This window comes from Danio aesculapii, chromosome 20 (genome assembly GCF_903798145.1).
Source record: "Danio aesculapii chromosome 20, fDanAes4.1, whole genome shotgun sequence".
NCBI classification, from domain to species: domain Eukaryota; kingdom Metazoa; phylum Chordata; class Actinopteri; order Cypriniformes; family Danionidae; genus Danio; species Danio aesculapii.
This window is the reverse complement of record NC_079454.1, coordinates 18405945-18416627: the sequence shown is the minus strand read 5'-3', so window position 1 is coordinate 18416627 and position 10683 is coordinate 18405945. Positions and strand designations below refer to the sequence as shown.

Here is a 10683-nt window from a genome sequence, read left to right as displayed (position 1 = left end):
ATGAGCGTATATATTTAAAATACAAAGAATACACATGGCACAACTATACCATTTTTAATTTCCAGCAAGTCTACAAATACTATGACAGCATTGATGAACCAAAACAATAGCTTGACTTTAACTAACCAGCATATGATCCTCTCACTCTCTGTTTGTGTGGTTTCAGGCTAAAGAGGCTGATCTCCAGGCCATTGAGCAGGTTTTGAGTGAACCATCTTTAAATGGATCTAAATACAGACAGTGGCGAGACGCAAATGTGCTCCTGCTGCAGGAGATCGGAGAGAAACACAAGAGTAACGTGGAGAAACCTATGGTTCAAACTCAACGCCAGTCGCTCTACGGCCCCAACACTGCGGTCCCTGCTGTGCGTGTTTACACAGAGACCAGCCTGTGAAGATCACAATACCATTACACACTCAAACAGACACCCAGCAGAGCCGGAAACACTCCTCAACACTGGAGATACACATCGAGGAACTGAGGAAAATGATCTTTTCTCCAAATTTGAGCCAAACTCCTCTCTTCGCTTATTCGGAATCATTTTAAACCTATTTATTTGCTTGTTGACATCATTTGTTGTCTTGATAAGATGTGCTTGTAATGCTTTATCAGTTAAAGCGTTGTTTTAAATAGTGTATTGGACATGTTTGGGGTCGAAAACCTTTTTGATTTGATAACTTGTGGAATATTAGTGACTTTGGAACATGTTACGATAAGATTTCTACATTGTTTTAACCATCATACAGTGTGTATTTAAAGCCCTTGTGTTCTTGTATGAAATCTACTCTCCGTTTTCTCATCTTTTCCCCTAAATTTGTATTTGATCTTTTTAGGAGTTTGAGAATTGACCTGTTTTTAAACGTAAAATCTTTTTTTTTAGATGTACATATTTTAGGATTTTACAAATGCAGTGTGTCTTAAGTATTGTACATTTTTGTATAAATGTCTGTGATTCAACTGTATAGATGTTTACTTTTTGGATTATTCATTCATGGTAAAAGTGCGAAAGTAAATAAAAATGTCTGGTGTTTTTTTTTTTGGTTCTTTCAAAATGTAAAAACAAATTCTCACTATTTAATCGGTTTATTACCTGCTTATTAGCTGTATATTAGTACTTTTAAAGTAGATCTTATTCTACATCTCTAATCCTACACAATATCTAAACCCAATAGCAAGAATTGTACCTTAAGATAAAGTGTGAACCAAAAAAAAGTATTAAGCTTCTTTTAGAACTTTTAGAAGTTGGGACTGAACACTTGCTAGTTAGCAATAAGGTTAACAATGCTAACTGTATGCCTACCTGAGAATGACAGGGTTTTTGCAGGTTTCAAGTCAAATTTAAGACCCCTTTAAGACCATTATGAATGAAATTTTAGACTTACACAGGGTTAAACACTATTGTCCTGCTGAAAAATCCAGCTTAAACCAGCCTAGGCTGATTTTAGCTTGTTGACCAGCCTGGTTTTAGATGGGTTTTGGCCATTTCCAGGCTGGTTTCCAGCCATTTCCAGCCTGGTCTTAGCTGGTCAGGCTGGTTTTAGCTGGATTGACCAGGTCATTTTCCAGCCTGACCAGCTAAGACCAGGCTGGAAATGGCCAAAACCCCTCTAAAACTAGCCTGGTTTAAGCTGTTTTTTTCAGTAGGATGATATGGCCCGGTTGGGCCAATGGATTTTTTTTTTTTTTTTTTTTTGCTTAAAAAAAAAACACTTTAATGTGCCAAAACAAGAAAACTTTAGTTGTACACACTATTTTAAACATTTTTTTTCGTGACACGTTTAACATTATTAAAAGTACACATATTGTGGAGGCAATTAAATTATCAAAAATATATATTTGTTGGCTTTTGGTACAAATTGATTTGTGTATAGACTTTAAATGTAAGACACCGCGGACACCTTGGAATGAGGTATGGTAGGATTTAAAATCCCTGCTGGAAAAAAAAACTGCTTTAACTATCCTAAGCTGGTTTTAGCTTGGCAAATAGTCTGGTTTTAGAGGGGGTTTGGTAATTTCCAGGCTGGTTTCCGCTGGTCAGGCTGGGAGATGACCAGGTTGATCAGCCTAGCCAGGCTGGGAGCCCAGCCAAAACCAGCTAAGTCAATTTTAAACCAGGCTGGTCAATCTGGTTTTAAATGGGGTTAAGCAGGTCATTTTCCAGGCTGGAAATAACCAAGACCCCTCTGAAACAAGGCTGTTTTTTTTTTCATCAGGGATATGTATAATAAATCAGGAAGAATGAATTGTATTGATTTTAATGTCTAATCTGATGTGTTTCACTGTGGTGTTTTGCTGCAGTGTTTTCATTTCAGTTCATCTTATCTTCAGTAGGCTATGCTATGTGTCTGACCTGCTGAAAACATGCAGTTGTGTAGATATCTGCCCAAGTTTTGAAAGATGTTTCTCATCTGAAAAGAAAATGGAAGTGTGTGAATATAGAAGTTTTCCTATAGAAGTACAAGGAAGAAGATACAATTGAAAGAAAACGACAACAACAACCATGCCAAATAATGAATCTATTAATATTCACATTATATAGATTTTGAAATCCTGAACAATAGTATGTAAGAGATAATGTACATCTAAGCAGCTTTCCCCCACAGGATAATGAATTGTGAAGTAGAGGGTTATTTTGCAAAAACAACTGCTTGGATTTACATTATACCAATTATTTCATGGGAACTTGCCACAAAACTAAACAATTTCACACAAAACGTTGATCTGGGCTGTAATTATCTCTTTAATGAACAGTAAAGCATGCGCTAATCTACTTACTCAGTCACAAGATGGCGCCAAACAATCAAAAACAGTTATAAGAAAAAATAAGCAGGCCTAGGCCTATATGAGCATACTCACCAGTGGTCGAGATGATTCCAAGTACCCAGACGAGCCTGTGTTACCAATTTTGCAAGTTATTATTGGAAATGTTATGACTGACCAATCAGAATGAAGTATTCCAGAGATCTGCATATAATATAGTAGCTAAGTCTATGGTACTGTATCAATGTGATACTATGCAGTTTTTTCTTCTTAACATGAGTAAATTCAGCTACTACTACAACAACAACTTCAATTTTTCCAATTAGATGTGTTTCTAATTTTGTCTTCCCCAAAATGTCAAAATATGGATACATTTGTGGCTGGTGGCTCTGGTAAGTCTGGTAAAATGTTTTAGTTCCTAACTGTGGTTGTTTTTGTGAGAAAATTGATATCATAAGTTCATTTAATGTCAACTTGACAGCACTTTTGTAAAGGTCATTTTTGAGAGGAATGAATGCAATTCAGAGAAAAGAGAATGATTTGATTATCTGTGAGAAAAGAGTCCGGTTTCACTTTCTTAATCCAATTTGTCATATGAGAACTAAATTTAGAGATTTCTGCGAAAGGGAATGAAATAAAGAACAGTCTCTTAAACATGCTTAACACATAAAAACGTAAAACAATGCAGTATTTCTAATATGATGACAACAACATGAGACAAAAAGAAAAATAGCCTATATAGAGACGCATATAAATAAAGAAAATAACAAGATTGATGTTGTTATTTACTAGTACCGGGTTGGACCCCCTTTTACCTTCAGAACTGCCTTAATCCTTCATCTCATAGATTCAACAAGGTACTGGAAAAGAGATTTTGTTCCATATTGACATAGCATCATGCAGTTGCTGCAGATTTGTTGACTGCACATTCATAATGCGAATCTCCTGTTCCACCATATCCCAAAGGTGCTCTATTGGATTGAAATCTGGTGACTGTGGAGGCCATTTGAGAACAGTAAACCCATTGTCATGTTCAAGAAACCTGTGTACCTAATAAAGTGGCAGTTAAACAATATTTTAAATAAATGCCTATTCACAAAAGGATTAAAGAGATGAAATTACTCAGCTGAAATTAAGAAGGATGCTAAACATAATAAAGACTAAAATTTGTAAACTTTTTTGATGAATGAAAATTGGGTATAAAATGAATTTTAATACCATAAATAAAGCTAGAAACAAATCGGTTACGGCTTAAGAAAAATGCCAAAAGACTTACCCGAATAAACATTTTGCATTAAAATATTAAGCATAGGCCATATGTTGTTTAGCATTAGTCACCTGTTTGAAATTAATAAAGAAATGGTTTTAGTTTCTGCAGATGAGATGCTCTATAAGCATTTGAACCGACATAAAATAATAAAACCAAAAATTAAACTGCTAATATAATTGTTCGTCATAGATTTTTGAAGTAGCTATATTGTTGTCGTTGCAAAAGAGAATATTTAAAATATATATCCGTGTGAAGATCCTTTAGCATCTTACACTTAATGCAAACGAAATGCAAAAGTTTTTCATTGGCACTCCATCATGCCATCTGTGAGAGATGAACATGAATGTATACTGACAGAAACTTTTTGAGAAAAGTCCAGCACACGGATACCGCTCGGCCATCTGCCGCCATCTTTTGTCTCCCAGCACAAAGAGTTAATCCGGCTTCTGTCCCGTTCTCCTTCACTGACACGCATTAACATGAGAATAAAGAAGTCTGGACACTTTCAGCTGACGGCCTGCAGGGGGAACCATCGAGTAAAAATGACAAATTTGCTGTGGTGGAAACGTGGGAAACCTCTGAAGGATGTTTTTCAAGGCTGAAATTCAGGCAACAGTACATGGGTTATTTAACGGGAACGTCAAATTTTGGTAAGGCAACATGTCTAAAAATCTATTTTATTTTATTTTACATTTAAACAGTCCACATTAATCAATAACTTTTTACTTCATGAAAACATAAATTACAGCTTGATTTTGTACATTTGTTTATGAATATATTGTGAATGAATCACCTGTGAGAAACACTTAATGGATTTTACTGGTGTTACCTAGAAGAAAAGTAACACCAGTGAAAATGATTTTTACAAAATGTCTGCTGCCAGGTATCTAACCACATGCTGACAATCACCATATAATCACTAAATTAAGTAGATTATATTCTAGTATTTTAAAGGAGGTCACACCAGTGACGCCAACTGAAAGTTTCATATGAAATCATGTGATAGATATGATAAATTTCTAATAACTGAAAATATTACATGGTGTTACAATGGGCTTTTCTTCATAGATCTTCGGGAAATAGGAAGAAGAAAGTCATAAGAGTGATTTTAATTTCAAAATAATACATTTTTGTTAAACTGTAACTCTGGGATACCACTATTTTCATTATAAATTTTATCATATTTATGTGGTATTTTATATTCTAATGTCACGCATCATATATTTGATTGTTATTAATACATTATTGCATTTTGAATGGTAGAAATATAATTTTTTGACCTCAAAATAAAGCAAAAACCTTTAGGATAGTATGTGATGTAATGGCCTTCAGCCTGTGTAAAAAGACAGACTGAAATGTATCATTGTTTCTTGTGAGGTGAAGAGAGGGTAAACTCATGTCTCCTGGGCTCAAAATAACAATGTTACTGTCTATTTACGCCACACACTGCCATTTAACAACGTGCAGAGGTCAGACAGAAGGCAGACACTCTCTGTGAACAGAGAAAGTGTCTGTGTTGGACGGAGAATTGACGGAAAATACTATCTATGAGGCCATATTTCTTCAGAGTGGTCATATGTGGCCAGTCAATTAAATTTAATAAGTGTGTTGCGGTCCAGAATTTCACATCAATGTATGTGCACAAATTAATAGAATAAAGGTACAAAATCTGCCATTTGTGTGGTACCTTTTCAAAACTTTTCCATAAGGAACATATTAGTGTCTATATTAATATCTAAAGCAGCAGTCTCCACATTTGGGCTGCATCTGAAATCGCCTACTACTTGTGTAGGTAAGTAAGTATGCAAGTAATGTTATTTTTATAGCGCATTTATTGTGTAACTCACAATCATGAGGGGGGGGGGGGGGGGGGGGGGGTCCTCCACACCACCACCAGTGTGCAGCATTCACTTGGATGATGCGATGGCAGCCACAGGATAACGGCGCCAGTGGGCTCCCCGTACACTAGCTATAGAGGGAGTTAAGAGACAGTGATAGAGTCAATTTAGTGGATGGGATAGTGATTGGGAGACCATGATGGTAAGGGCCGATGGAGGGAATTTGGCCAGGACACCAGGGTTACACCCCTATTCTTTACGAGAAGTGCCATGGGATTTTTAATGACCATAGAGAGTCAGGAACTCGGTTTAAGGTCTCTTCCGAAAGACTGCACCCACTGATAGTATTATGTCCCCTTCACTATACAGGCCATTATGACTCACACAGACCGCAGGTTGAGTGCCCTGGCCACTAAAAACACTTCCAACAGCAACCTGGTTTTCCCATGTGTTCTCCCATTCAGGTACTGACCAGGCTCAGCCCTGCTTGGCTTCAGTGAGTAACTGGTCTTGGGCTGCAGGGTGATATGGCTGTGGTAATAAATTTTAATTCACTACACGACCATTAGAAAAGTAAATTCTATAAAAAATATATTCATCCAAAGTCATATACTTATGCACTATTTTAGACCATATTGTAGTATAAGCAGTGCATTCACACTGAAAATTCAAAGAAATTCTAAAAAGAAATAAGTGTACTTTAAATACCTAAGAAGTTTGGAATGTTGAACACTTTATGCACACAATGCTCATGTAGCAGATGATGCAGAGCTTTTGGCCGATGAGGTTGGATCTTTTGGATTGTACAACCAAAATTCTCACATTTAAGTGATTGTGCCGCCCCCAATAGTCATTGCAGTTGTACTCATGACAGGCACTAGTTTGGTAATTTATTTTGCTAATTAGGCAAGTGTTAAACGTCACCTGAGAAGTGGTTTGAATTTCTGTTTAGTAAAAAAAAATCTTAGTTTTACATTTGGGATGACACTAAACTCTACACTATACAGCCGACTATATATATATATATATATATATTTTTTTTAATTATTTTTATATATATATATATATATATATATATATATATATATATATATATATATATATATATATATATATATATATATATATATATATATATATACACCCTGTTCCTGAATGGATCTACCTCCCTGCAGAGTTCAGCTCCAACCCTGATCAAATACAACTAAACCAACTAAGTAGGATCTTAAGAAGCACTTGGTAATTAAGGACAAGTGTGTTTGATCAAGGTTGCAACTCTTCAAGAAGGTAGATCTCAAGGAACCTGGTATAGTGCATAGTGTATAGCAGGGGTCACCAATTCGAAAGTTTAGCCTAAACTTGCTTCAACAGCCCTGCCTGGAAGTTAAGTAATCCAGTAAGAGCTGTAATGATTAGAAGGAACCAGTAATGATTAGCTGGTTCCTTCACTTTCGTCAATTGGTGAAGTTTTGTTCCTTGCCACTGTCGCCACTAGCTTGCTTGGTTTGGGACTTTTGGGACTTGTGGAGCTGCGCATTGATGGATTTGCTCTTCTGTGTTTGGACTTTCAGCAGTGAAATATAAACCACATTGACCTGAACTAAACTGAACTTCAACTCTGAAAACTGGACAGACAATCTACATTGTAAAAGCGCTATAGAAATAAAGATGAATTGAATTGATTTAGGTGTGTTTGATTATGGTTGGAGCTAAACTCTGCAGGACACCAGCCCGTCAGGAACAGGTTTGGTGACCCCTGGTGCAAAGTGTGTCATTTGGGATGCACCTAATGTGAGTAGTACAAATGGAATAAAGATATATCCGTCATTGGTCATTATCGCATGACCTACCCGCATTAGTTCACTTCACTCCTATTCATCCTTTTCAGTTGCATCATGGGATAGTGTAGTGTCCGCACACTTCAGAATCTCGAAAGTAGTACAGCAGGTCATCCGGGTAGCCCAGTGTTTTTATAATTGTGTGTGTTTTCTTAACTTGCAGTGTAACAGCAATGAGGCCAGCTGGTGAAGTGCTGTGCAGGTAAACCTCACTCCTCTGAAACCGAAAAGGTGCTCTAACAACAGAAGATTGAGGCCATGGACTTTAGCCTCCTTGTTAGAGCAACTGACTCCCATGCGGAGAGTCGCCGGGTCGATCCCAGCTTAGAGGGGGTTGGGTGGTGTAGGACTGGCAGGAGTTACATTGGTGCCCTGACCTGGATGGGAGTGAGGTTTAGTGGGGTAAGTGTAACAGAGGCCAGCTAGTGAGGTGCTGTGTAGGTAAACCTCACTCTTCTGAACCCGAAAAAGTGCTAAAGCAACAGACGCTAGAGTCCATGGTCTTTAACCTCCTTTTTAGAACAACCGACTCCCATCCAGAGAGTCATTGGTTCGATCCCAGCTTGGAGCGGGTTGGATGGTGTAGGACCGGTCGGGTTACAGCAGCGCATTTGAGCTCTCTCGGCCACAGTAGGTGTTATAATGGCTTTAATAATGGAAAGAACTACAGTCCCATGAAGCATTTCAAAAGGCTCGATCAAATTAAAACATATAAATTATTATGGAGAAATGTAAATCTATTCATTTAAAGTTGTTACATACATATTTAAAAGTTTTAATAGTGTAGGGATCTCAGGGATCTAATGATCTCAGTGTTCTGCACAGCATCATGGGTAATGTAGTTTTCGGCACAAATTCTGCTATTAAACACAATTGTTTAAAAAATAATCAAGTTGAATTGATGTAAACATGATCAACAAAAAACAACATTTACAACTAATTAACAATGCAGAAAACGGATGGATTATTTATGTTCAGAACCTTCCTGTTGTGCTCTGTAATATAAACAATGAGCAATATTTACAGTAGATTTTTTTTAAATCGCTGTCGCCATTTGACTAGCAGACCATTATATAATTTCCTGACTTGCACTGTAATAAAAAACATAATGAAAGTGGTCATTTCCTAAAATTGTCATGACTTCCCAGCTCCATCTTTCAGTATACATTCAAGCATGCCCAGTTCAGACCGAGCTCCGCAAACTAGACCAGAGCTTCAAAAAGTGTCCTCCTATATAGAGTGTGGCTTCTTTCTGTGGATGCGACATTGGCTCTTTCATTGGCCTGCTAAAGACAGAAAATGTCGTTTTGGAGAAATGTTGAGGTTCCAGCACATTCCTCCGGGGGGAACTGTGGTTTTGAGCTGTGACTCATTGTAAACCACAGCGCAGCAATCTCTCCACTCATTCTTCTGGTTTGACTCATAATAGTATATAAGAGAATCTATTGCTCATTCTAGCAAAAATATAAAACCCTGCGAAGGGTTTGTTCATTTTCCAGGGAATTGTTGTCGACACTCTGTAATTACATGGGACTAGTTTCATGGTTTAGGGTGAGACTCCATATAGCATACTTATAATATTGCCACTTTCTCATGAACATTTATCTCCATTCCTTTGTTGTTTTTTGTTATTATTGAGGTAAAATTCACTCTGCATAAGCCTATAGAACTTATCAGTAAAGTGCCATATTAAATGTGTATCTTTGAAATTACATGGATTTTATAATTAATAATAATATTTTAATGTTTATTGATGTTCACTTATAATGTTAATGTTGTACACTCACCGGCCACTTTATTAGGTATACCTGTCCAACTGCTAGTTAATGCAAATTTCTAATCAGCCAATCACATGGCAGCAACTCAATGCATTTAGGCATGTAGACATGGTCAAGACAATCTACTGCAGTTCAAATCGAGCATCAAAATGGCGGAGAAAACTGATTTAAGTGACTTTGAACGTGGCATGTTTGTTGGTGTAAGACAGGTCGGTCTGAGTATTTTCATCCACAACCATCTCTAGGGTTCACTGAGAATGGTCTGAAAAAGAGAAAATATCCAGTGAGCGGCAGTTCTCTGGGAGCAAATGCCTTCTTGATGCCAGAGATCAGAGGAGAATGGCCAGACTGATTTAAGCAGATAGAAAGGCAACAGTAACTCAAATGACATCTTCTGAAGGTGGATGGGCTACAGCAGCAGAAGACCACATCGGGTGCCACTCCTGTCAGCTAAGCACAGGAAACTGAGGCTAAAATTTGCACAGGCTCACCAAAATTGGACAATAGAAGATTGGAAAAATGTTTCCTGGTCTGATGAGTCTCGATTTCTGCTGTGACATTCGGATGGTAAGGTCAGAATTTGGCATCAACAACATGAGAGCATGGATGTTTTCTTCGCACACTTTGGGCACATTAGTATCAATTGAGCATCATGTCATCACTACAGCCTACACTGAAAAAAGTGTTGCATGCAAAACTGTTGCAAACAATTTATTTGTGTTGAATTTAAACAAACAAATTAAATTTAATAATGTTCAACTTAATTTGTTTGTTTAGATTCAGCCCAAATACATTGTTTACAACCACTTAACGTAAAAAATTTTTGTAAATCCAAGAAATCATCTTTGAATAATTTTTTTCAGTGTACCTGAGTATTTTTGCTGACCATGTTTATCCCTTTATGACCACAGTGTACCCATCTTCTGATGGCTACTTCCAGCAGGATAACGCACCATGTCATAAAGCGCAAATTATCTGAGACTGGATTCTTGAACATGACAATGAGTTCACTGTACTCAAATGGCCTCCACAGTCACCAAAACTCAATCCAATAGAGCACCTTTTACCGACATTTTCTGAAATATTGTGCTGTGTGGCTTCTTTTAGCACTTTCCAGAGTTCTTCTTTAGTATATTTATTTTTCTGTCCTGGTGATCTCAGACAGCCTCAATAATATTCAGATCTGGACTCTGTGGAGG

At 37.2% G+C, this 10683-nt stretch overlaps 1 protein-coding gene across 1 annotated transcript in view; it reads left to right on the top strand.

Moving 5' to 3' along the window:
- Positions 1–990, top strand: part of LOC130247967 (connector enhancer of kinase suppressor of ras 3-like) — a 115141-nt gene extending 114151 nt beyond the window's left edge. Inside the window, exon 24 of the mRNA XM_056481483.1 lies at positions 167–990. Within this exon, the coding sequence (XP_056337458.1) occupies positions 167–394 (228 nt within the window). The 3' untranslated portion in view covers positions 395–990. The remainder of the gene's footprint in view (positions 1–166) is intronic.
- Positions 991–10683: the final 9693 nt, after the last annotated feature.